This window comes from Drosophila tropicalis, unplaced genomic scaffold (genome assembly GCF_018151085.1).
Source record: "Drosophila tropicalis isolate 14030-0801.00 unplaced genomic scaffold, ASM1815108v1 contig_1109, whole genome shotgun sequence".
In the NCBI taxonomy this organism is placed as follows: Eukaryota; Metazoa; Arthropoda; class Insecta; order Diptera; family Drosophilidae; genus Drosophila; species Drosophila tropicalis.
The window spans coordinates 454,865-482,655 of record NW_027172477.1 but is presented as its reverse complement, the minus strand read 5'-3'; the positions used below and the strand labels follow the sequence as shown (position 1 = coordinate 482,655).

The window sequence follows — 27,791 nt, the reverse complement described above, 5'->3', positions numbered from 1 at the left end:
ATAAAAAGCATTCAACAACTTAAACATTTCAAAGATGAACAGGATGTCCTTTAGTCAAATTGCAGTCCTCGTGACTCTTTGTTACAATCATTGATTTAAGTACCGGTAAAACCTTCGGCAATCTAAGATAAAGACTTTTTTATTTGACAAAAGATGGCAAATATCAAAGGATCAGGATGATAACACCAAACCTTATGGGTGGAAAAGAAATCTCGATGGTCATGCGGAGAGCTGAGATATCATGGATTTTATGATTTTTTTTGACACTTGCTGTATTTTAGAACTGGAAAGTAATTACAAGTACACAAATTTAGCTATAACTCAGCCATTTTTAGTATAATTTGTATGTCCTTTAGGCAGATTAATGTCAAAATAATTCTAATAATACAACTTATGCGTTTGACGTATTACTTTAAAAATCTCTCGCAATGAATCTGGCACTTGATAATCAGCCATTATCCGTTCCATGCTATTGAAGTCCGCCTTCTCCAAGTCATCGCAGGAATCGTCCTCATCGTCGTTATCCTGACACTCATTGACCAGAACTAGACGCTCTGCGAATGACACAATGCCGCACCATAAGCGAAAGTCCATAACTCCATTGGACGCTGCTGGATCATAGCCCAACATGGTTAAGGCATTCTGGACATTCGTCTCAGTGCCATGAAACTCCAGAACATCCTCGAGAGCCTGGGGCAAGTGTTGCCAAATTAGAGTACGTTCGTTATATCGATATTCTTGCAGATTGTTTAAATCATCGCCGGCCACCAATTCACTTTCGGGTTCCTCACAACGACTCAAATACTTCAGGAAGACACGTTTATAGAGCTGCTTACGTTGCTGCGATACCCAAACATACTTGCTTAGATAATCCCAAGGGGTCATGGCTACAAGGACACAGGAGTTAGAATCAAAATGGACCTAGGGGTAAGGCTATTCAAAATACTGAACTCTTAAGCATAGTTAGATCCATTGGCACATCGAAGCGGGTGGCCGATTTGGAGAACTTTCTAGGCATTTTTGATGTTTGATTTGTGGACGGTGTAGACGACTTGTCCTCGATGGGCTTTGGATTCGTTTTCTGTTTTGGTGGCATATACTTGATGGCCTCTTTGAGAGCACGATTTAGCTGAAGGATACAAAAAATGACCTGGGATACTTGGGTCTTTATCGAACTTGCATTCATACATACATATCTGCCGAAAGTATTCTCTATTAGATCCACATCCAAATCAGTCTTCAGAGCCTGAAAGGCCTCATCAGTAAGAAAGCTACCCTTGAGCAGTATGGGTTCTCGTTCAGTCTCTCGCTTATCCTTGGGCAGCAAGCTAGCCGCATTGGGTATTAGACTAGGCCTGGTGCTGGGATTGAGTGAATCAGGGCCCAGAGCAGCCACTTGAGTCTCCGGATCCTCGCTCAAATGAAATGTGGTTGTGGCTTGAACCAAAAAATACACAAAAAATTATCAAAGAGTATGGACAATGAGCCTTTTAATTGTCAGTTCACCTTGGGCCGGTTTTAGTTTCTTTCGTTTCTTGCCTCTTCTCACATCATCATCGCTCAACTCGTGCTCATTGATGCAGGTTGTGGTCCTTACTTTCGATTCCAGTTCAATGCCCTGATCTCCGCCGGCTACACCAACGCCAGCTGGTGTTAGGGTTGCTGTTCCCAGCGAGGATTTGGGCCGCTGTTCACTCGACGGTTGTCGCCGTGGCTTTTTATCCTCATTGGCGCCAGCGCTCTTGGGTTTCTTATCCTCCTCTATGCCACTTTGGGTCAATTCCGAACTGGGCTTCCAGTACAAAGTCTCCTGGGAATGAGATCGCCGCAGATCTAATATAATCTTCTTTCTCTTGATATTCTCATGTTTACCCCATTCGGGGGTAATGCACCGACGATAAAACGATCCAGCACTGGTCCTCGTATGTATGCTGGTCACTGTCGGAGTTGGGGTCATGGGGCGAGAATCGGTTTCGGCATACCGACGAAACAGATCTTCGGGAATGTTATCCGTCTCATGGTGCTGATGATGCAGATCCTCCAAGTCTTGTTGCTCCTTGTCCTTATCCCTTTCCCTGCCTTGCTGCAGCTGCTGTTGAGTATTTTTCCCCTCAATGGCCAATGAGGTTTTTAGCTGGTGGATGACATCCTTTACAGCTGATGGCGCCGGATGATTGCACAGCACCGAACATCCCTTGGCAAAAGGATTGAACAGTCCACCAAATGGCCGTAGCGACAGAGGCATAGGCGTTGCCTCAAACTTAAGTGGCATCCGTAAGTCATCTCCATGGAGATGCTTGCGCTGCAACGAAAAATGAACCTCTATTCAGTAGGAGATTCATTGTCTTTCAAATTCCAAATATAATTATCACCTTCTTAACATATTTCACATGTCTTTTGGGTGTTGGCACTAGGCCAGTTCGAGTTGTGGCTCCGCTCATAGTAATTGTGGCTAAAGCGAATGGTAACTGAATTTGAGGAAAACTCTTTTGTTACCATGGCCACCACAAGGAGCTGCTTGCTTTATAACTTACCGCCTTGGAGTTAAACAATTCCACTTATTTGACAAAGCTCTCCAGAATTACATTAACAAAAAACTTGCATTTTGTTTATTCTTTTTTCTTTTTACAACTTAAAACTAAAACAAAAAAAAAAACAAAAAAATAATATAGGTATATGGTTAATATGTAAACTGAATCGAGGTAACAATCAATAATCAATATAGCGACCCGCGATGATGTAAATGCCTTAAACGTTGATCCAGCAACTGGCGCTCATTGGACAAGGATAATGTGGACGAGGAGCGATGTATTGTGGGCAGTGGCACATCTCTGCCCGTTTGGTTTGGCGCTGAGGCCAATGTGACCAATGTGGTGGTTGTTGTTGTTGTGCTGCTGGGACCCAATCCCGCCGTATTGCCGACAGCCCGCGAACGCAATAAATGATTACGCAACGCGGACCCAGAGCGGGATTGACGTCGCACCGAATTATTGAATGAGATCTGCAGCGAGAGACGCTTCTGGGACAGAGAGGCCAAATGATCGGGTGACAGTTCAATGACCTGTGGCGGAGCAGCTGCCGCTGCAGCTGCTGCCAAAGCGGCACTATAACTTGGTAGCGGCAGTGTTGTTGTTGTCGTTGCTGAGGTAGGCGATGAATTGCCACAATGGCAAGTGCCATTGATGGAGCTCAACGATATGTTGTCCCCATTGCCATCGCCAGTATTGGCATTCGTCTCCACCAGACTATAGCCGACAGCTGGCTCTTTGGCACCGGCATCTCCATTGCCCTGACACTCGAATATCTTGATAATTGGCACCACCGACGGAGTGAGTATAATGCCAGCCTTGCGGAACTCTTCCAGTGCATCATCGTATGTGGGCAAACCAGAAACTATCGTATACGATGGCAGGGATTCGGCTTCATAGTCAGGTGGACAGCGACGACAGATCTCAATGGTGGGATCACTATGATTGGCACGATCTGCAATACGAGCAAGTGGGACAAGAGTTAGATAAAGAAGTTAAGCACCCAAGCTAATTGAATCGATAATAAAGAACAGGTTAATCTATTATAGTTCTGGTTCTAAATTTCCAACTTTATTTAACAATCGTTGAGACATTTCTTTACATCTATTCCTCAGGGACACTAACCATTGAGGTATTCTTTAGTATGTTGTCTATAGTTAGGCCCTTAGAAAGGGTATACGGAATTGGTAACGCAGAGAGAGATTAGGAGGACTAGCGCCTTAAAAGCGCCCGCGTTATCAGTTTAACTTAAAAGCTTACAAGTTTTAAGCTTTAGTTTCAAAATTAAATATAAATTAATTTAAAAAAACCTAAATATCAAGTTATCTTTTCAAAACTGAAAACAAGTATTAGGGAAATTGGCAAAAATGCAATCTGAAAAAAAAGGTAAGGATAATTTGCCTATCAAAATAGAAAGAGAATTTTAAGGTAATGCATGTATGTATTTGAGTTTAAAACATTTAAAAATTTGTTGGCCAAAACTGTAAGAGTATATAGAGTTTCGGTATATCCAAAATTAGTTTTTTTCTCCTAGTTTTGCCATCTGTTCTATTGGTGTGCCTCCCATCAATGGAGAGACGGAGCAAAAAGAGAGACGAAAAAAAACTAAAACAATCTTCAATTATCAAATCAATTTCCTTTCTTTTTACCTCGGGGATTCGCACACACACATACACTGACACACACACACACACACACACACACACACACACACACTGCGTCTATTCCTGCTAGTCCATTCAACCATTGTTACCTTTTTGGTCGAGGTTTTTTGGATTTTTCTTTTTTGTTTTTTTGTGAACTCTCTGGATACTTTGATATTTGTTTCTGGGGATGTTACCCGGATATAAATGAAATTTTTATACGCTTTAAAAGCTAGTACAAAATGACCAAATGCAACCTGCGTCTCCATTCAAATTCCCCATACGAAACTCGAACCCTTAAAAGTAGGCAACAAAAAACAGTTTATTGCAATTGGGGTAAGATGATTGAGTGACGAGGCGAGCCGCGGTGGGAATGGCGGGGTGGTGGGGATTGAGATGGGTTGAGGTAAGGTGAAGCGAGGTCGTCGGTGAGTCAGCAGGAAGAACGTCGACTCTGGCAAAAACTGTTGATGCGGCAAGCGTTTTAGTGACGTTGTACATGATTTTAAAGATTAGCCGCATGCTGGGTGGAAGCTGGAAGGGAAGGAACGGACACAGGTTTCCTGCTGGAGTGAGATGACTGTGGTGGATGAGCGGAGTATAGAACATGGAAAATGCCACACGCTTCGTTTCACACCCTTTAAAGCTTTTGCCTTCACCCGCCCCCACTATGCTGCGGGTCTATGTATCTCTCTGTGTCTTCCCCTCCTTTGAATTTTACGGATTTTCACACCCACGGACTGACGGGCAGACAGACAGATGGACAAACCGACGGACAGTTGAACGTACATGTTTGACGTTCATTTTTTATGCAACACTTTTTGTTGTTATTCTGTTCTTACGTTTTTCTTCTTTCTTTTTTTTCATTCCTCTTTGTTAAGCTTCAAAAAATTAAATTGATGATGCAGGCAACTGGATGTGAGATGAAAAGGGGATAAGAGGCACATGAGGAACATGAAAATGAAAACGAAAACTCATTCGAGTGTTTTTGGGGAAAATGGGTGAATGCTGGAATCTGTGGAGGGAGGACATTATCCATATGGAAGAGGATTCATCTATGAATCATTATGGTTTGTTGCTTGCTGGCAAAGCCTCTCATTCAATTGACTTTTACTTAATTCTGTGACAAAGATTCAATTGAGATTTTAGACATGGAGTTTGTTGAGGTCATTGACCCCTGCAAATACTTTAATGAATTAAGAGGCCAGTGGAGATCTCTTTCTAGCCAAATAATTTGGTTTGAAATTGCCAAATGTTATGCCTCTATTATTACTTTTTACTTACAATACAAACAAATGACAATTTTCTTTAACAATCTGTCTAGATAAAATCAAGTGAATATTTGCTATTAAATGGAGTTTTAGAAAACGTTTTCATTGAAAGCGTCACGTTTGAGGCGTCAGTTTGAATTGAAAGTTCTTAAGTTAAGAACCTTAAAGAGCAAGTTAAGTCCTGACGTTGTCTGTCATAAACTGCCCACTCAAAAAGCTTTATTTGATATGCCCACCAAAATAACAAAGACCGGAGTGAGTAAGCGGGAAATCGACAGAGGAGATAAGGGAGAGAGAAAGAGAAAAAAGAACAAACACTACTTGACTTTGATGAACTGTCCTGGTGCTGTGTGGGCCTGGTCCTGCCTTTAGGGACATAGAAGGCATTTCAATTCCCCAAGCGCAGCTTAGCCACAACAAATAAAATGAAGTGCAGCATAAAAAACAGAGCGAAAGCAGAACGAAATGTGTGTGTGTGTGTGTGAGAGAGTATATGGAGGTAGGAAGGAAGGACGGAAAGAAGCAAAAATAAACACAGAGACGAAAAGTGCGTGGTGCATAAAATATGGGAAATTTGCCCAACTAGTCAATATGCTGCTTCAAAGGTCAAAGGACATACGACACCGTAAGGCACAAGACAACACCATGACAGGACAACGCACACACACACACACACACACAGACACTATAAACGAGAATTTTGGGACGAAAAGTCCCACCGCCCCCACGTAACCCCCCAAAAGATATTTAAGTTAAACACACTTTATGTTAGGCGGAGATTTGCAGGCAAGCTAAAACCACCGAAAAACCCATGTGGAGACCGTGTACACGAAGTAGAAGGTAGAAGTAAAAATGATGTGACGAGGACCAGAAACAGCAGCAAGAGCAGGACAAGGACCACAACCGACACCAACAGGAAAAGCAGAAAACCAAAGACGAAAAACGAAAGACGAAAAAGGCAGCCAACATCTTTCGTTTTTTTTTTGTTGCTCTTGTTTTTGTTTTTGCTTTTGGCGATGGGGCACGTAAGCAGTTTTGCCAGCCATGACACGGCACAGCCTAACCCAGCACAGGATGGTTGTTGGATGCTGGATGTGGATGAGGATGTGGATGCTGTTGCTGTCCTTGGGGTTGGTAAACAAGGCTCAAAATTGCCGTTTAAATTTCTCCCCAATGGCCTCCTCTGGCTGAAGCGGCCTTGAAACATTATTATGACTGTTTCCACTCGGGCATTTTGCGTGTTGTTGTTTTTTTTTTTTCTGTCTCCTTTATTTTCTCCGTTTTGTGTTTTCACCTGACTCCCCATTTTATAAATTTGAAGTTGTGGCTGCCAGACACAAATGCCTAAGGGTAGGCAAAGGCGTTAACCATTAACTGTTAGCTATGCCTCCTCCCTTTGGGGCAAGGATTGAGAATGGTGAGTGGAATGGAGTGCCGTGTGTAGTGGCAAAGGCAAAGGATCGCGCCAGAGACACAGAGGGAGAAAAGAGAGAGATGGTGGGCAAGTTTATGCGTTTGCCTTGGGGGGGTTTGGATTCAGTGTTCGTTTTTTGTTTCTTCAATTTTTTGTTTTTGATGGGTTCGGTTTGGGGTTTCCCATCTGTTTTCTTTGTTCAACTAATTAAACTCTTGTTTTTAGAGTGGAACATGCAAAAAAAAGGATAAAACATTTCCTTTTTCCCTTTTGTATGAAAGGTTTCTCGCTAACCTCTAACCTAAACGCATGTCAAAAAATTTTTGCAATGCTTTTTGTTTTTGTGTGTGTTTTTCTGCCATTTTTCCTTATGTTGTATATTTTTGTTGTTGCAGAAACAAGAAAAATGATGTTTTCGTAGGAGACATGACCCAAAGACATTGCCCTTAACTGTAGGGAATACAAAAGGACGAGTTCTCTTCTAATTCTAGTGAGACAACACTTGATCACCCTATATCACCCCCTTTATCAAATATTAGTAAATTAAAGTAAAGAAACGCGCTATCTTTTGTACCACTTTAATATTTTTCTTTTCGGTTTTTCCATTTTGGCGGTCCCTTTTGGAAGTTAAAGAAGCTCTTTGCCTTTGTTTGGCTTTGAAACTTTGATGTGTATTTAATGTCTTTTGATGTATTTAACATTCGTGGATAATTTGCTTTCGTTAACGCATATGTCCTTTCGGCTATAGAGCATTAAAACTAACTGCTCACAAATATTAGCAAACACAACCCATCCATCTCTCCAGCAGGCATTCTGTAGCTTCCTTCTTCTCATCTTCTTCTGGGCCTGACACAATGCTCACGGAACGCAAAAATGAAGAAAAATTGCGGCATGTCAGTTAAAGACGCAACAACAACAACAACAACAACGACAACAACAATAAAAAGGGACCAAAAACAATGTGAATAAGACATCTCCTGTGTAGTAACAACAGTCAGCAGCATCTCAGAACAGAAAAAGTAATAAGTGTGTCTATTTGTTAGCAAATATTTCATTTCCCGTGCCTTTTATTTCCGTAAAAGAGACGCCCACCCACACACAAACACACTATACACATCATAGAGATGGGTAAATATCAACGGAATCGTGTAAATATATAACAAATTTAAGCTGCTTTCATTTATAAATTTAAATTTTCAAAGAGCCGTTAAATTATTTCTATTGACAAGTGTTGCGAAACGTTTAACATTGATAAGTTTCAATTGGAATGGAAAAAAAAGAATTCACATGCAAATGCCTATTAAATTTTTAATTTATAAAGGATCCAAGTATTCGTTATTTTTCCCAGTTCTTTTTTTCTAGTTGTGTACATCCCTATTTAGGACCAACTTGATGACAATTTAGTTTATTTGTGTGATTTACTCTAGACAATTGTAGTTAACCTTTTTCTGGGTGGTTCCCCCCGGCCACATTTAATTTGAACAAATGTTACCCAGACACTTGATTTATATCAAATTGAACTTGCTGAAACTTTGGAGGAAAAAATATGCTTTATAAAATGCATGGCACACACACAAACACACACTGAGGCACATGCACACATGTTATTAAAAACAATATAAACAACTTTTCTAGTGTTGTTTATAGCCAACCACAAAATGTCGGCGGTGTGGCGCGGTACTGACGCTCCGGTTGGAGCAATTTTCAAATTGACTTTTGCACATGTTGCCCGCCATAGTCGCTATAGTAAAACAATGGGGGGATAGGCCGTTTAAGACCATGTGTGTGTGTGTGTGTGTGTGTGTGTGTGTGTAAGTGTGAGTGAGGGTTAACCACGAAATAGTGCTAGAATGTAGGGGAAAAACAAAAATGCACTTGGGAAATGCGTGAGTGGAATAAATAAATAGTTTCATTTTCTCCGGCCAGGATCAAAAGTTAAATATCTATCAAAATAGCATTAACGTTGGGTGGGACAGTGTTCAAACGGCAAAACAGATGGTGCCAAGGGAATGTGAATTTGAATTAAGGGGAATTGTTAAATGATTACTTTATAGATATATTTGTATAATACATACATACATATGTATATGTACATACATATGTACATATGTAAGTTTCTTTTTTCTTCGTTATTTATTTTAGATTAAAGCGATTTATTTCGTTGTTATCGATCAACGATAAGTGTGTCTACTTTACAACACTTTCTGATCTGAGGGTTAACATAATCATTTCAGAGTCTGTTAAAATGTGGCAAAAGAGCGCAAAGTCTGCTAACTTTAGCATTAAAGAGCGCAAAGCCTGTTAACATGATCGTTTAAGAGCGGAAACAATGTTAAATTTAACATAGCATTTTTTTTTGTTTGTGTTTCAGCGTTTGTGGCGTTTAATGTTGAATTGAAAATCAGAGAGAACAGCAACAAGAACAAACTAAATAATTAACAAAATTGCCAAGAAATTACAATAATAAAAAACAAAAAAAATGACAAGTGTGTCCGTGGCAAAGCAACAACAAAGAAAAGCCACAGCAAACGTAAATGAAGAAGACACAGCCGCAGTGGCTGCGGCGTCAGCGGCATCGGCAGCAGCAGCAGGGGAGGATTCTGAATTGGAAATGGATATAGACGAAGATGATGATGATGATGAGGATGATGAGGAAGAGGATCTGGTCCTACAAATCGATAGCGAAGATGAGGCCGAATTGGAGGCACAGCGCATACGTTTAGATGAGGCCAAAGAAGCAGCCAAAGCAGCGACAGCGGCAACAAAAGCAGCCGCAGTAGCAGCAGCAAAAGCAGCAGCAGCAGCAAAAGCAGCGGCAGCAACAACAACAATAACAACAGCAGCAGCAATGACAACAACAAAGTCGCAGGTCAGTAACGGTAAAGAACAAGCCCCCATTCACGCGGCCGCCGCTGTTGCCGCTACAGCCGCCAAACGTAAACCTCGTGGCCGTCCGCCCATGCGCCGAAACTCTTCCAGTTCCACATGCTCCACCTCCACAGTCACTTCCGATTCAACAATATCCTCAACATCATCGACAAGCGCTGTAGCTGGACAAATTTTGGCCGACGAAAAGTCACATTGCTTGATTTACAGTTGTGCCCGATGCTCTGGCCACTACGAGGATGGCTTCAAACTCTCGCAACATTTCCAACGCGAACACTCTCCATCGCCGGCCAAGAAATCTCAGGGTAAGGGCAAAAAGAAGATCGATAAAATGGATATAGATGAATCCTTGTCCGCCAGTGCTCAACGAGCCTGTGCAAAATTGCTGGTCCAAGGGGGAATCTCTGCTCCACTTGTGCCTTTCCTGCAATTCACAGTTTGTAGAGCTGAAACATTTGCGCCAGCATCTTAACGAACAACATGGCTACTTTAAGTTGTTGGTACCCAAGGAGGAGCCTGTAGAGCTGCCGCCAATGGCCATGGTGACCATTCCCAGGGCCAATTCGGCATTGCAGCAACAGCAGGAGCTACAATTACCCATACCCGCAGCCCCAGAGACACCGCCACCCGAGCAGGATGGCAAGGATCAACAACAACAACAACAGCAGTCAATTGAAGTAATTGCTGATGCTTCTAGCAATGACAGAAATGATCTCGGAAAAATAGATTCCACAGTGGCAGAGCCATCTGAACGTCCAATAAGTCCCAAGGTGAATAAAATGATCATCAAACTGCCCACAGCAAATAAACGTGGTAGAAAACGTACCAAAAAGGAGGAAGAAGAACCCAAGGTAAAGAAAAAACGCGGACTGGAGGAAAAGTCGAAAGATCAAAAAGAACAGTTGGAAGAACAGTCGGAAGAACAGTCAAAAAAACTGGTTAAGGAACAGGCCAAAGGTGAGGCCAAAGAACAGGCAAAAGAACAAGCAAAGGAGCGGTCAAAAGAACGGGAAGTAAAGCAAAACAAACGCAAACCGTCCGGAAAAAACAAGGAGCAGTTAAAGAAGATCGAAGTGGAGCTTCCGATCACACATATGGAAAAGGAGTCAAGTGAGGAGCGCACAAAGAAGAAGCAGGAAGCTACTGAGCAGCGTGGAAAAGTCAAGAAACAGACAAAAAAGAAGGCACAAGAAACGGAGGCGGCTGAAGAACTATTAGAAAATCTGCTGCAGGAAGAAAAACTCGATGACAAGGTAGAAGAAGAGCAAAAGGATCAGCAATCAAAAGAGGTAAGTTTATTCCGGAAGCGTTTTTCGGATTAATTAATATACAATCTTACACTCCCAACAGGATATCACCAGCTTAGGTAAACGGAAACGTACCAGAAAGACATCCGCAGCTACGGTCACAGCCACATCCTCAGATGAGACCAAGGAAATCAAAGAGGAAACAGAAGAGGAGCCTTTGGAACAACGACGCATGCGCAAAACCCGTCAGCCCGTTGATTATGTGGACATCAAGGATGAGGAAGATGACGATGATGATTTGCAACAGGAGGACGACGATGATGACGATGACGAAGACGCTGAGCCAGTTGTGTCCAACAATAGCTCTGCCACAGACAGCACCGCCATAGTTAAACGTGAATCTCCTGACGAATTGTATCGCACTGGCAGCCACACCATACACACATGTAACTTTTGCGGCAAAACCTTTCAGCGTTTCTCCCGATTGCAAGATCACCTGCGTCTCCATACTGGCGAGAAGCCCTATGTTTGCGGTCAATGTGGTAGAGCCTTTCGCTTGAAAATGCGTCTGGCCGAGCATCAGTTGCGCCATCGTACCGAAAAGGCATTCAAATGTGAGATATGCTCGATGCCTTTGGCCACCAAACAGGATCTGTCGCTGCATATGCGTCATCATAAGAACGATCGTCGGTACAAGTGCGATAGATGTGGCAAGGGATTCGTACGCAGCTCTGATCTGTCCATTCATGTGCGCATTCATACGGGTGAGAAACCATTTGGTTGTGATATTTGTGGCAAGGCATTTCGAGCTCGCCAAAATCTCGTTGTGCATCGTCGCACCCATTTGGGCGACAAGCCCATACAATGTGAATTATGCGACAAGCGATTTGCCAGGAAGATCGATATGCGCGTCCATATGCGAAGACATACTGGTAAGTTGTCAAATAATCGATTAAATCTCTGGAAGATTAACCGTTCCTTGCCTTACAAATAATCCTAAACTCCTCGCCTGTTTTTTTCTTTCATGTTCCTCAGGTGAGAAACCCTACAATTGTGAGTTATGCCAGCGTGGCTATTCCTCGCGTGTGAATCTTCAACGGCACCAGCAAAAGGAACACAAATCTGGTTCCTCTGCTTCAACCAAAAAGCCAGTAGATTCAGAAACCGAGCCAACAGCAGCTAAAGCGACAGCTCCAGTCGAGGCAGCGCCTCCTCCACGTCGGCCCCGACGTGAGAAACTCCAACAAAAGATAGCAGCTCAAGAAAAATTATTGAAAGAGCTCAAGCGCAGCTTGAATACCTTGCCGGAAATTGCCGAAGAATCCACTGCATCATCATCGCCAATATCAGCAGCACGAGCCAGTAAATTGGATATTGTCGAATTGCCAGCCGATGCCGGAGCCGGATGTGGTGGCGGTGGCCAATCGACAATTAGTCAAGTGTCGGTTACAGTTTCCATGCAGATGGCCAATCCAAAAGCAGTTCATGACGATGACGACGAGGAAACCACACCTGAAAAGGAGAATGCCTTGTTGTCCAGCAGTGTGCCTGCTGTCGATAAGACAAAGGCCAATCGTAAGATCACAAGCTATTTCACAGTTGTCGGTCAACAGGCAACGGAGTTATAAAAAAAAAGACTTTTTGTATCAGGATCAACAGACAACTCATTCTTACTCATTAGTCATTTAAGTGAACATTGTAACACTTTGGGGAAAGCGAACGAACATACGAAGGAAATGTCGATTGTTTTCTCCAAAACAACCTCGCTGTTTTCTATATACTTGCAGCAGGGATTTAGTATTCAGTATATAATATAAATAGACAGGAGGAGGGAATTGCATTTTGATTTAACTTTAAGGAAAAAAAGACTACTTTATAAAAGAAAACATGATATAAGCACAATTATCTAAGGAAGAGACTGCAAAGAACTTTATTTTTTTTTTTGCATACTATATTAACTAAGTATAAACTATATTTTTGTATCGAACAACACTTGGAGCAGAAGACAAAACATATTATTTTGTGAACAATCTAAAAGTCCTCAGTTAGAGATATTAATTTATATTATGTATCTATTGTGTAGATTTAAGATTAAATATTGAAAGTGTTTACTGCAATTAGTTTCAAAAGTTATTTTGAACAACCACTGCAGAAATGTAATGGAACAACAATTCATTATCATACAAAGGACTATAGTTTTTTTTGAATTCAATCTTTCCATATCATAATAATTGAATTGATTAAGTTGATATACCAATTGATATTCCATTGGTATTCAATGAGTTCTTTTTATAAATTGAAACATTTCCAAAAACAAAACTTTACTACTGCCTACTAAAACTAAATATTAAGGTATATATTTTGAAAGTTCTCGAAAACATTTTTATTTCTAAATATTTATTCAAGTGTATTTTGCATGAAATACATTTGCAAAGTCATTAAATATAAATATATTCTTATGTTTCTTCTTCTTTGTATTACTTAATAAGAAGATGCAACTATATATACATATTTTTTAAGAATATATATTTCTCGAATCTATTAGTTTAAGACAATGAAAAAGACAAGAAGAATTCAATGAAAGCATTTCTCAAAAGTAAAACAAAAAAAATGGGCATTTATCTACATATAGACATTAATGAATGTATCAATGAAAATATAATTTAATTTACCAATATATATACATATATATGTACATATATGGCGACACACACACACATAGATATATTTGATTTTTATTTGTTATTCGCAATTTGATGAAATTTCTGTTGTAATCAACCCTTGGAAGAATTGGCAATAACCTGCATGGGTTTGTAGCCACATCGGGGTGGGTGATGGCTGCAGTCGCAGCAGCTGCCCAAACGGAACAGGCCCAGCCAACTAATGCCGGGAATCTGTATGGGGGATGGAATATGCTCATTATCAAGAGAGTTTCCCTCTGTTAAAAGGTAAATAGTTGTTGTAAAATCATCAAGGGGTTGGTCGTTATCCTGCTAACAGATAGAAGAGAACACTCACATCCATCTCGGATTGTGTGATGATTTCTCTTAAATGATCCGTTGGGTTTCGATGAAAATGTAAACTACCGAAAATTTGCCAGAGGCTGCCAAAAACTAAACCAAGTAAGGGATGTCATTTACAGAGTTTGAATTTGCCCGATGCAAACCAAAATTCTAGCCATGTATTTATGTAAGAAAAAGGCCAACTGATATTTGCAATGTTTGCATTTTCTTTTCATTTTGTATTTGTATCAGATTTTTTGTTTATCTCTCATTGAAATCTCCATTTATGTATATATTTTATTTCTTTTTACTACTTTTCCATATCTAGTTGCTTCTGCACACTCTTTGTATACCCTTGCACAAGGTGTATATTAGTTTCCAAGTGAAGAGTATAATGTGAATTAATAAAGAGACTCGAATTTATCATTTGTAAGGTCCTGGCCTTTAAATTTCAATATCAATTTTCGAAAATTGTTGATCAACTTTATCATACGAAAGAGTTAAAAGTATATTTTTTGTTTTTGTTTCTCCTAATCTTAAATAATACGACTGAAATTGGTTTGTCGATTCATAGCTATTGCATAAAAGCATCAGCTTGGTTCATTTCAAAGAAATAGAATCCTATATGATAGGGTATCGTACTAGCCAAAGTTAATACGATTCCCTGGGTTTAGAACTCCCTTTCGTAAACATTTTTATGCTTATCATCTAAAGCGGTTTGCAATGACAATTTATTTTTCTACTTGATAGTTGTTTTTGCATAGTTTTTTTTTTTTTCGGTCGTTGATTCTGACACCATGACGCATTTCTTTTATCTTTATCTCTTCCCTTTCTTATTGTTGTTGTTGTTATTGTTGCTGTGTGTTTTTGTTTTTTGATTTTTAAACAAAAGCGCAGGCAAGAACTAAATACAAAAAAAAAAAAAATAAATAAAGTAAAAATCAGCAAAAACAGTGAATAAGAATGTTGAATGCAATATTACGCATACGAAGTGTGGTACCGCCAGTCAAAAAACAACTACGAAGGGGAAAAAAAGAACACACCACATAGAAGATAGTCAACGTGACAGCCACAACATAAGAAGAAAAACAAAATGAAACCACCACCTGGAGACTAAATGCCAACTTTGAGATACCCTGTACCCGTGGTGGCTTATGGCAAACAAATATCGAGCCCAATTAAGAATGTTCAGATGTTTTCCATACGGCCTTGTTTTTACAGTATGGACAAGGACATATTGGTATCTTGAGTTTGGTCCATATCCGGCGAAATAGTTTCCCTTATACATATGGGCGTCTTAAACATTCTCCCTTTTTAACCTTTGGCTACAGGGTATGAGAAATATGCAAATTAAGTGCTGGGCGAAAGCGTGAAAAAAGCGAAGCAAAGAAGCGAACGTGTGTATGGACACACTCACACATGTACATATAGTCCATGGTATGTGTGTATGTGCATACATGTGTATATAGAAAAAAGCAAATAGCCGAAAAAACAAGTATACGCCCCGTTGTACAGTCGAACAACAAGTAAAGTAGCAACAGCGGCTTTAACCAAGCTGTGTGTGTGTGTGGGTATGTGCGTGTGTGTGTAGTTTTATCAGTGTGTGATCAAGCCTTGTCAGCAGAATTGTATTTCTCTTTCTTTTTTTTTTTGTTTTTAATTGAATTTTAGCTTCTCACTCTCAGTCTTTGACTTTGTCTTGTTCTTCGTTGCTTCTCGTATTTTTTGTTTTTTTGGTTTTTTCTTGTTCCTCTTTTGTGGTTAATTTTAAAACTACCCAAACAAAAAGCCACACGCAGCGGCAGCAACAACAGCAACAGTAGCAGCAGCGGCTTTAGGCCACTAATACAATTACGTTCTCAGACATCAGCATGTTCTTGCTCTCTCTTGTCTCTCCGCATCTCTTTCTCTTAGTGTTTTTTAATTCTGTTTTTACTTGTGTGCTCTTTGAATGAAATTTGTTTGTTAAGTCTGGAGCTGCGCTGCCGCTGTCGCTGTCGCTGCTGCAATTCTTTTGTGCGGGTTCGTTCACTTGCAGGCTGGTGAAGCGGCTTTATTGGCCCTGTCTGTATGAAACATGTTCTTATAGTTAGTCTCTCCGTCGCTCTGCGTGTCGTTCTCTTTTATTCATACCTATGTATCTCACTCTCTCTCTCTCTTGCTCGCTGTTATGTTCTTAGTTTATGGTTTTGTTGCTGCCGTTGGCCATCTGCGCTCTTTCCTTTGTGTGAGCCGCTGTGACATCGTTTATTTTTCAAAACTCGTTTTACAACACTAACAACAGCGCGCGTAAATTTTTTTGATTTTCGATTAGCAGCCGCGCCATGGTGCGTATGCTTAATATGAATATTTTATATTTTCAACTATAACTAAGTTAACCGAACCTAAACAATTGTTTTCCAAAACAGTTTTTATCTGAAGCAACTTGTACAATCCATTGAAATGATTTTTATCAAATTTGGTGACAATGTCAAACTCAAACAGATATTAAGTTAGATAACAATATCTTAAAAATCAATTAAGGAAAAATCACAACTTCTTTTCCATCATTCATTAACAAAAATCACACCATCTAATAATAGTTCATTGGGCTTAAATTACACTTCTCTTAACTTCATCTGAATAACAAATATGATACCAATTCTATATAATAAAACGCAGCATGTTATAAATTAACGTCATAAAGGAAATGCTTTAAGTTCAGTATGGACAAAAGTTTGGTTGGCTCAGTTAACGAAGTTTAAAAATATGCAACATTTTTATTTCAATCTCCATTTATTGGAGGATGCTCGGCTTTTTTTTTGCTTATCGTTAAACTAACGTTTTTCTTGACCTCTGGCAGTTTTGAGTTGTACTTTTTTTTTACTTCTTTTATTTTATTTCATTTAAAAATTATTTCACCATAAATCATGCAATGATTAATAAATAAATAAAAAACACAAAAAAAAAAAAAAAAAAACAGCTCATAGCTTCAGTTCATTTCCGTCGACAGCCAAAAGACAAACAAACAAACCAACAAAATACACAAATATATATACACACATACATATACACACACACATATGCATACATATGTATATACTTATATGTACACATAAATAAATCAGAGCAATTGCCCTGTCAGTCCTGTTTGTCCGTCTGCATGTTAAACAAACAAATATTCATAATTGTAAAAAATGCAGGAAAAAATGAGAAATATATACATATACATACATATAGTTGTGTGAGTGTGTGTGTGTGTGTGGTGTATGTGTGTGCAAAAACTGCAAAAGTCAGCTCCCGCAGGGCCGAATGGTGCAACTAACCGCTGACTGTGCATAATTTATAAAGCTAATTAAACGCGCATTTAACTAATTAAAAATCCTAGCGATGGCTTTCAATTATTGAAATATGCCTCATTTCGCTCACTTTCCTCGCTCCACCTCATTTTTTGGTTTTTGTTTCCATCTCGTTCTCTCTCACACACACACACACTCTGTTTCTTACTCCAAACGCCAATTATGATGGAAGGCATAACGAAATTTATTCATAACAACAACCAAAACAACAACAACAACAAGCAGCAAACAATACAAATTATATGGAACATTTATAAAACGAAATTCACTTGGCGTATGCGTAATGGCTAATCAAAATGTATATTACGTATACGACAGCGTGACAGCATTAGGAGGGGAAAAGTTCAAGCTAATTTTGTTTGTTCTTTTCGTTGCAGTTGTTGTTGCTATTGCCTTTTTTGGGCTTTTTAGCAACCAAATACTAATTGACATTTTGCTATGCCGCACCGCAATACACAGTCAATAGTAGCAACAACAACAACAACAACAACATCGCCACCACCAACATCAGGAGGTGGGAGGTGGCAGGGCTGTTTAACACATGTCTATAGCTTTACAGTTAGCTTGCCAATGCGAAAAACAGTTTCAATTAAGCAATTAGCGCCATTGACAACAAATCCAACACGTTTTGTGGCTTATAAAATTGAAGCATCATGTCGATTGGGTTAGCCAATGATGATGATAATAAGAGAGCTACGGTGCGTTTTGAGCAGATAGATTCGACCACATGACGGGAGGGGGTCGAAAAAGGGGGCCCGATGGAGGTTTTGGTGGGGTCGGCATAGAAGTAGGGTTTTTGTGTTCTGTGGCCTTTTGTTTTGCTAATTATCTAGGGTATACATACACAGCAAGGTAGATTGATTTTTGTGAATTGGCAAACATTCAAGAAGCACAATTCATTTTAGTTGTGCTTGATTAGTTTTCCTAGCCCCTAGTACAGTTGCTCATACTTGTGCTCATTGTCAGACAATCATTCATTATCATTAAAGTCATATGTATAAGTTTATATCGAACCAATTTATAAGGAGTTTTCAAACTCCAAATCCAGCGTTTTCTAAAGTGTCTGTCTATTTAATATATTATTATTCTTTTAAGAAAGGAAAGAAAGAAGGAAGAAAGGAATCTGTAAATTCCGAAATCTTTCTGAATTATTTATCATAATTTTTTGAATTGTTAAAGCAATTTTAAGGTATTTCTTTGTCCTTAGTAATGCAAAGACAATGTCAGAGATTATTACAAAAATATCATTTTACTTACTCTTGCTAATTTGCGCAACACATTTCAGGCTTATTTTTTCCCTGTGTGTGTGTTTGTGTGTGTGTTTTTTTTTTTTGGTTTATTCATTTAGCATATTTATGCGAATTTTGTGCTTCGATTCGATTTAAGCCACAAATAGAAAACGGACAACAAATACAAATACGAAATCCGTTCTATATATATGCATGTGTATAAAAGTAAGCGGCTTAAAATGTAAATGTTCTGTGTCTAGTATGCTTGTGAAAAGCATTTTATGTGTGCATGTGTGTGTGTGTATGTGACGTCAGTTGTTGCGTTCAACCAATGCAATGTTATATAAAATCGGCTTAATATCGAATCCATATCCGGGAGAAATGTGACTCAAGTGGCCATTGTGCCTGCGGATGATGACGACGATGTCGATGATGATGATGATGATGATGATGATGATAATTATTGCACTGGCATTGCAATTTGCACTTAAATAAACATGAAATCAATGGCAAAATGTTAATTATAAATGCAAATTTAATCAATTCCTACTTAATTTAATTAACGTACTTTTATTTGGACCACATTAAATGATTTGATTTCATTTCTAATTTTATTTGTGTTGTGCAAATTTTTAAGTGAAATGCGTTTTGCTTTTTTTTATTAAGGTGTTAATTTTTATACATATGTTATGTGTATTACTTTTTGGGGATAACCAAAGGTGAATCCCATTTCTATGCTATTCAGTTTTTTTGAAGAACATTTGTTCGAAAAATTCAAGTGCTTCTTGAACGTCATTAACCTTCTCTTCTGTTCTGCAGAACACTTTACTTAAGTGAGGCATAAAATGCCGACTAACAATTAAAAATGTTTGAGATAGCAAAACTCACTAACTAATAAACAACAATTGTAAGCAATTATTTATTTCATTTATCTGTAGCACTTTTGTGCTATAAAATACTTATGAACAGTTATCTTCACCTGACCTGGCTCTAAAAATTAGGGCATTAGTTATAGAAAAGATTATATTCGTTACAATAACAAATATTTCTTTCATTGTTTTTGTTTTTTTCAACATCTTATCTGATTATCTCATAAGATCAAAATGTAAATTTACGAGAGGTTGGAGACCTGTCTTACCTATTAAACAAATGTTTATCACATAAGTATTTATTATTAAAGGCTTAAAATGGTTGGGGCGAAGGCAAATCAGTTAAAACAACAACCCTTCTCCACACCCACACACACACACACAGACAAGAACACACACACACACAGACAAGAATGGAGGCAAGAACAAAAGATAAACAACTCATTAAACGGAAATTAAACAGCCATGAACCGAAACAAAACGAAATGAAATGAAATGCAGCGCACGTCATGTCACTCATACGCAATGTTGCCTGTCGCTTGCTCTGGCTGTCCGCATGTCCAACTGTGCGTATGAGTGACGTTCTGCGGTTTGATAAATATTGTCTTGTTGTCTTATTTCTTTTTTTTTTTTTTATCTTTTGTGTTGTGGTTTTTGCTTGTTTTCTTTTTCTTTATTTTTTGGTTGAAATAAAATTTTAAGGCCTTTATTTATGGATATGTAGGGCAAATAGGCCACGCCTCTCTAAAAACACAAAATTGTTAACTTAACTACTAAAAATATGTTACTCTTAAATTGTTTAAACAAAGCGCAAAAAACGTGTCTAAGCATTGAAGTAAAATTTAAGTGGCATTGTGACTAGGTGCGAAGTTTGGGGAATGGACGTGGACCGATGAAGATAGTGAGAGAAAGAAAGAGAGAGACACAGCGTGAGAGAGAGAGGGGGGATGAGTCAGGGGATGAGGGGAAAGTTGGTTTGCTAGTTGCTAAGGCCAAAAAGTTTTTGTATTTGCTTTCAGTTTTTAGATGTGAACGTGAGTTTAGAAACCTTTGGCCAAAAGCCTTGAAACGTATAGAAGTGAGAATGGCTAAAGGAGATGCAGAAGTGCAGAAATTTGATCAATAAATTTACTTAAGTTGTTTCTTTTCCTTTTGGTTTATCTTTATCTACGATTTGCCATAATTTAATGTATGTATATAAATAGATTTCATAGCTTTCTCTTATCATTGAGGTTTCAGTTCAGTTATGAAGCGTCTTAACTTGGGATTTTCAGTGGCTGTTGTAATTGGAAAAGACAATAAAAGAATATTGCCGCCCATCAACAATTTTGTCTGTGTGTGTGTGTGTGTGTGTGTGTGTGAGATTGTCGGCTGTCAGTCAAAAGGAGGGGAAATAGAAAGCAAAGCAAAAAAAAAAAAGTTTTCAATTAATTAACACAAATTTGCAATGTAATCGAGGCCAAGTAAAACAAACAAATAAACAAACACTTGAGAGACTCCCTGTATCTTTCATTCCCCTTTAAAACTCCCTCTTGCATTTCTATGTTTCTCCCTCTCTACCTCTCTCCCTTCTTGTTCTCTTCCTCTCTGTGTGTGGTGTTGGTGCTTATCTATAGTCTCTATCTGTGTCTTTGGGCCACTTGACTGCAACTTTAATTAACTGGAAATGGTTATGTTTGCTTTTGCCTCAGACTCACAAACACCAAAGCCAAAAGATAAGAGACAAGGAGAGAATTCTCCTCTTGTCCCAAAAGTGCATTGTCTACTGGGTTGCTTGCTGAACGAAATTTATTAGCTAATTGCCTTTATATAATTTATATTAGCCATATTCTATGCGCATAGGGGGAGAACTCGGTCTTAGCCTTTATTGATAATTATCATTGTTGGTAAATTAAATTTAGCAAAATGCTAAGTTCGAAAAAAATAAATAACCTGACAAAGACAGATGGAATTTTGTTTATTTGCCCAAGCCGCTTGAAAGGTTTTCTTTCAGTCAACAGAATGCCTCCCCATTCTCATTCCCAAAATCCAACTCTTTTTCCTACTTCACCCCCTGCGCTCAACCCCCCGCCAACTCGAAAAGTACAAAAAGTCACAAGACAAACGCTAAAAATTCAATTCTACTTCTGTTTTGTGAGTCATTTCCCCTGGTTGTTTGATATAAACTTCTTTATAAGCGGGTATATTGATTTTTCTACCCTGCAATTAAAAAAAGAAGTTGAAACTTTCCAGTGTAAATCATTGTCCATTATCTTGATGGTTGGACCAGATGATCTATACTAAAGTGTATACAAAATTCGGACTGACTGCTGTTAGTCTGGCTTCTTTGGTTTTATGTTTGATTTTCATTTGTTTTTGAAAACTATTCCCGCAGACTTTGTTTTTTTTTCGTAGTTTTGTTTTTGTTATTTTTTTCTATGCACAAACTTTGTTGTTTATTTATTTATATTTAAGTTTGCGTATTTTTGTGTTAATTCTGTTTTTTGTATTATTTCGCTGTGTCTGGGTGAGTCTTGCAATTCTTTTGGATGCCAAACGAAATCTCAAAGTCCAAGTCGAAGTTCACCCTAAACGGGTTTTCTCACTTTGATTTGGATTGGACTTTTGAGTGAATTGTTCAATTAACATTTTGTTGACGCAATTCTCTAGAGAATCTCACTACAATGATAAATCATTATATGAACTAAGCATAAATTTCTTTAAATAGATTCGGGTTTAAAGTATATAATTGAAGGTATTTATATTTATGGATGTACCAAATTTGGTTCAGTGATTAAAGGATCTAATGATCTCCTATATTAGCTAAACTTTGTCAGTAATTAACTAACATCAATGGAATAGAAAACTAAATTGAATAATCCTAACATTTCAATGATCAGTTTCTTTGGTTTGTTCCGGAACTTACATGAGTTCTTCCATTGCTGGAACTTGTGATAGACGAAGCAAGCGCAAATGAAGAATATGACAAACACTATGAGTAAGGTCAGGATGACACCAATCCAAATATCACTGACAACATGGGCAAAATCTTCGGCATCGTCTCCAGTGAATATCCGATTCGAGCCATGGCCAATATGCGGCGGGGGGGCACGTGCTGCCGGGGGTATTACATCGCTAAAGAGCAAATCGTTGGCAACATCGGCCACATCATTATCGGTGGCACCGCCACTCAAATTGATCTCAACCTCCTGGCGATCGATCGTAAAGTTACCCAATGCCGAATCCAGACCTAAGGCCAACTGTTCCAGCTTGTTGATAAGTATGGAATAATTGCCAGGCAAATCGAAGCCGCCAAGATCTAATTTCTCACCGCTTGAGCTACTGGAATTTGTGGCAGCAATTGTTGTTGCATTCAATGTGGTTGCAGTTAGGTTGATACCTTCTGATGAGTGATTAAGGCCAATTTCATGGCTGCTGTTTATGATGCTGCTGCTACTGTTGCTATCCTCAAAATTGGCCAACAGATTGCCAGTAAAGTTCAAAGCCTTCAAAAGTTCAGACATGTTGATAGTATAGCGTTTCGTTGTGGTTGGTGTTTTATATTTTTGTTTTGTTTTTGTTGTTGTTGTGTAGGTCTTGCTGTTTTTCGGGATGAGTTCGAGGCGGGGGTGTTTGGGGGGGAGGTAGGCTTATCACACGCGGTCTAGAGTCTCTTATCGTTTTCTCGTCAATTCAGCTTCCAAGCTGGAGCTTCATTTCGCGACTAAAAGTTGCAAAAATCGTCTCAGTCGAACACTCCTCGGACAGCGTTTATATATGTACATATAAATATATTCATATGTACATATATTTATCACATTTATATATTACTATTTATTCATTTGTTCGTACACTTTTTAACTAATTGTATTAACGCATTTGTGTTAATTCGCTTTACGCACAGATCTCTGTGACTTTGGGTATATTTTCATTGCTAAAAATTTCTTGTCTAAATATTTATTCTACATATACATAAGTGTGGGTATGTATGTATGTATGTGTCTTGCTTTTATTTTTTGTAGGTTTACTTTTTTATTTATTGATTTGCCAAGTTGCTACAACGGAATTCAAAGTAAATATCATAAATAATACAACAAAAATAAGCCAACAAATTTTAATTATATTGCTATGATAATAACAAAAATGTTGATGCAAGGAAAAACATATTTGTCATGCAATCGCGTTTTCATTTACTTTTGCTTTTTTTATTTTTATTTTTTTGTTGCTTCCCTCTAAGCAAGTCGAATTTACACCGTTCTGCTCTATTCTGCGCTTCGCTCTGTTTCCCATTTTCATCTTTATGGAAAAATAAATAAATTAATTATTATTTACTTGCCTCATTTACGATTACATGTGAAGTGCAAACAAATCTGAAGGAGATCCAACAACAAGCACGTGCTTCTGGCTGGGATTTACAAAGTGCATTAGATTGCAATAAAAAATAAAAAACAAAACAAAACCTTTAGATAAACTATTCGACCCCATTGAGATGAGCCTCCAGAAAATGACAAATTGAAATTTGAGGTCATCCAAAGCTAACTACAAATTTCGTTCCTCCTTTAACCACTAACTAACTTAGTTGTAGTAGTGGCAAAGTAATACGTGTTTAAAGTCTTACTTCAGATCTAAAAAAGATGAATGAAACATTTCATTGCTTATTGTTTTTTCGCCTCATAAAGAATGTGTTTTAAACAAAATATAGGAACCAGATGGACGTTTCCTATATGTATATGCATATTGTGCGTAGATAAGAGCTTTCAAGTGTGCCATATAGGCACTACAGCAACCAGATCTACTTTTATGAAAAGCAGCAATTAACCCAATACAAATAAAACAATTTCATATTGCAGTTCATAAAATAAAAAAACACTAAATGAGGCCCCCTCATTAAGTACTTGTATTGTGCTCTATTAACCGTAGTTTATCAAGATTTCAAGTGCCTGGAATAGCCATATACATAGGTATATATACATTGATAAATGAATAAATCAAGTGGAAAATTTCAAGTTTTCAACGCCTCCAATTTGCATACTAATACATTACATTCTTCATCTTATTTCGAAGATTCTGTACCCTAGCGATATATGTATATCATATCTGATCTTGATTTGTTTCGCCATCAATTCTGGAACTTTTAATCGTTTGGGCTATCTTTGACTAAAAATTGCGGACAGACTCTTCTGTTTGAGTCACTAAAATAGCTAAACATTTTGTGATTCTCTGATTATACCCTTGCAAAAAGGGTATATTAATTTTGTTCAGAAGTGTGCAACGCATAGAACGAAGCATCTCCGACCACACAAAGTATATATATTCTTGATCAGCACGACGAGACGAGTTCAACTAGCCATGTCCGTCCGTCCGTCCGTCCGTCTGGATCAACGCAAACTCCTCCTAGACCGTAAGATGCTATGCTATTATCGTGAAACTTAATATTAGAGAGTTTACTATGCCTATAAGCGACTATGCCAAATTTGATCAAGATCGGGTGACTATGATATAGTCCCATACAAACGGCCAAGTCACGAACAGTGACTTTCTCAATAACTTCGTTATTTTCTGAGCTATTGTCGTGAAGCTTAATATTAGAGAGTTTACTACGCCTATAAGCGACTACGCCAAATTTGATCAAGATCGGGTGACTATATAATATAGGTCCCATAGGAACGATTGGTCGAAAACAGTGACTTTTGTAAATAACTTCGTTACTTTTAACGCGATTGCTTTTAAATTAAACATTTCTTAATTTAATATATATGTTAATGACTGTGCCGAATTCGATAAAGATCGGGTGACTATATCATATAGCTCCCATAGGAACGATCGGTGGAAAACAGTGACTTTGATCAATACCTTCGTTATTTCCTATGATTGTAGGCCTTTCTTTCTCAAGCTTAAGCCTTTTTAGATAAAACGTTCTTCCACATTGATGGCTAAGAGGTAAGGATAGAGTTACCAAAAAAGTTGCAAGGGTATACAAACTTTGACGCGGTCGAAGTTAGCCCCGGCCCTCTGGTTTTTAATTGAACTTGACAGTTCGATCAGGGACGTGTCTTTTTGACAACTTTATTTTGCTGAATTGAATGGGAAAGCACAATGACTTTGCTAAAAATATCAATTAAACAATAGCCGATGAAAATGAAACACTTAAAGAGCTTAAGGGCAATCGGTGAGATAAACAATTTCCTCATCTAATTAAATGTCGATTCTGAAAGATGATTAATATCAAAACCAATCAATTTATTGTCATTGACTGTGATATAAAACTCTTTACACTCTTAGCGTGAATTGAAATATTAAATCACCAAAATGTATAAATATAATCTTAATCAGATCTAGCCATGTCCGACTGTCTGACCGTCAGGTGTGCACATCTTTAAGAGCTAGGGCCCACTTTCTTAAATTTTGTATACTAATATTTGTTATTAATATCTAGCGAAATTCAAAAGTTTCAGTTGAATCGGCCGAGGAATAACCAAATTCTAGGTATGTATAAACATTTTTCACTTTTTCAAGGGCCGTAAGGTGGCGCTAAAGTGCACGTAAGCACACGAGAGCGAGTGAGCAAGAATATGCTCGTTTTGCATCCATTTGGACTTTTAAATTTAAAGTTGTTTTACTTGTTGCATGAAATACCGAATTCGGCGACACAACTTACCTACTTCATTTTGGACTAGAATCAAATTGATGTACTTGTATGCCATTCGAAGTCATGGCCTTGCCAAATGACGCTTGTTGTAATGTAATGACCTTGGCATGGTAATCGATGGTTATCGATTGAATGTCTTAATGTTTCGTTTACCAATTGGTTTCAAGATCAAACTTGCAGTTCGACTGCAAAAATTGTCTAAAACGTGTTCAATCACTTATTGCAATTGAAAAAGTTTAACAAACTTTGCGTCAGACAGATAGGCACAGAGACAGAGACAAAAAGAGATAGAAAGAGTGAGGCTATGATTTCTGCTTTTGCTCTAATCAATAAACATATTTCCCCATTCAGTGATGCTTTCAATCTGTGGAATTAATTGTAAATGATTATGAAACAAAGGCACATGGCGTACAGACACAATAATCACAATCACAAATCGAAAAGCCGGAAGAGATTGCACTTGGCATTTCAATTAGATAATGCAATATTATAACAACAAAATGAAAACCCGGCAAAAATACTAATGGAAAATTTCAAATGCTTGGGGAGTAAGAGCTGAACTTTCATTGATTGTACCAATCAAGAAGTAAGCCAGAGACAAATCCAGATGTAAATTCATAAACTAATTAATCATCATGATGTTTCCTTGGCAATTGCACAACAAATATTTTGTTATATTCTTCTTACGTCTTTAAAACAGTAGCAGATAAGTTGATTAGTTTGAATTCGAATTAAAAATTTTGATATTTGAAATCATCACTGAAACAGACACAATTATTGTTAAAATTTTGCACTTTTAGTTTTTAATTCACTTTAAAGCACTTATGGGTTTTATTTTTATTTTAATGTTCACTTGTTAAAAAGTTTCAATTTGTTTTTATTTCATTTTCAATTTTCAATTAAATAATTTCGCTTGAAAGTGACCACAAAATTTCACGACCTTTGCCAACAATGTGAAAGCAAAAAAACAACACAAAAATAATAATAATAAAGAAAAAAAAAAAAAAATATTATTTTTGTTACAAACTGAACGCGCGCGCTTGTTGATAACAATTAAAACAGTTCTGTTGGGCCCTGCAATTATAGCCAAGTTAACAGCGCAGCGACGAAGTCAAAGTTAAAAGCGACGTCGGCTGAGGACAACAGCAGCAACAACGACGACAACAACAACAACAACTGGCCCGGCAACTGGCGTCTGATGGTGACGACAACGTCGACAACGAAGACAACTCTATCTAGACAGCAGCACAAACAGAAACCAAAGCCTGACTGAATGACTGAATGACTGACTCTGACGTCGTCGTTGAAGATGCCGCAAAAAATTAAATCAACTGAAACAACGCGGCGAATGAGAGGCCGGCACTCATCAATATAGTTGCTACATATACCCTGTACTTGAAGTGAACAAGAGGGTTTACCAAGATTCTTAAAAATTATGCCAACAATGATCGCTGATTGGCTAAAAATTGTTATGAAATAAAACAGCAAATATTAACATTAATTTAAGAAGAACTTACTAAATATAAAAGAAAATGTTATTTGTTACATGGTATATTTTGGTCGTCGATAGGTGGGTATAATGTTTTGTTTTTCCTATCGGAAATGAATTAGAAAAACCGTAAATAACAATATTAAACACAACCAGAAAGGGGAAAAAGGAGAGCAATAGAGCAACTCATTGTCAGACAGACAGACAGAAAGAGAGACGATTGTAAAAATAGAACATTGTAATTATC

The 27,791-nt window shown here is 38.1% G+C and overlaps 3 protein-coding genes across 3 annotated transcripts; 1 reads left to right on the top strand and 2 right to left on the bottom strand.

Annotated features, from left to right (window-relative positions):
* Window positions 1-361: 361 nt before the first annotated feature.
* On the bottom strand, window positions 362-2,601 carry LOC137573859 (uncharacterized). Its single transcript, XM_068285924.1, has 6 exons — window positions 2,535-2,601; window positions 2,373-2,468; window positions 1,507-2,302; window positions 1,193-1,437; window positions 952-1,129; window positions 362-887 (listed from the first exon to the last, which is right to left on the bottom strand). Exons 2-6 carry the CDS (start codon window positions 2,439-2,441, stop codon window positions 379-381), a joined length of 1,797 nt encoding a protein of 598 aa, XP_068142025.1. The 5' UTR covers window positions 2,442-2,468; window positions 2,535-2,601; the 3' UTR covers window positions 362-378.
* On the bottom strand, window positions 2,582-23,461 carry comm3. Its single transcript, XM_068285984.1, has 2 exons — window positions 22,333-23,461; window positions 2,582-3,483 (listed from the first exon to the last, which is right to left on the bottom strand). Exons 1-2 carry the CDS (start codon window positions 22,928-22,930, stop codon window positions 2,717-2,719), a joined length of 1,365 nt encoding a protein of 454 aa, XP_068142085.1. The 5' UTR covers window positions 22,931-23,461; the 3' UTR covers window positions 2,582-2,716.
* Window positions 9,211-13,328, top strand: Phs (Phaser). Its single transcript, XM_068286274.1, is given in 6 exon segments — window positions 9,211-9,605; window positions 9,649-9,717; window positions 9,720-10,136; window positions 10,138-11,031; window positions 11,093-11,921; window positions 12,025-13,328. Coding segments are annotated over 6 exon segments (3,072 nt in total). The 5' UTR covers window positions 9,211-9,335; the 3' UTR covers window positions 12,618-13,328.
* Window positions 23,462-27,791: the final 4,330 nt, after the last annotated feature.

Excerpts from the sequence above, each read along its gene's own strand:
- comm3 (XM_068285984.1), bottom strand. The coding sequence starts at position 22,930 with ATGTCTGAACTTTTGAAGGCTTTGAACTTTACTGGCAATCTGTTGGCC. Across the intron at positions 3,484-22,332 it reads CCAGCAATGGAAGAACTCAT|ATCGTGCCAATCATAGTGAT; the intron begins GTAAGTTCCGGA and ends CTCGTATTGCAG.
- LOC137573859 (XM_068285924.1), bottom strand. The coding sequence starts at position 2,441 with ATGAGCGGAGCCACAACTCGAACTGGCCTAGTGCCAACACCCAAAAGA. Across the intron at positions 2,303-2,372 it reads ATGTGAAATATGTTAAGAAG|CGCAAGCATCTCCATGGAGA; the intron begins GTGATAATTATA and ends TTTTCGTTGCAG. Across the intron at positions 888-951 it reads GGATCTAACTATGCTTAAGA|CCATGACCCCTTGGGATTAT; the intron begins GTTCAGTATTTT and ends GTGTCCTTGTAG.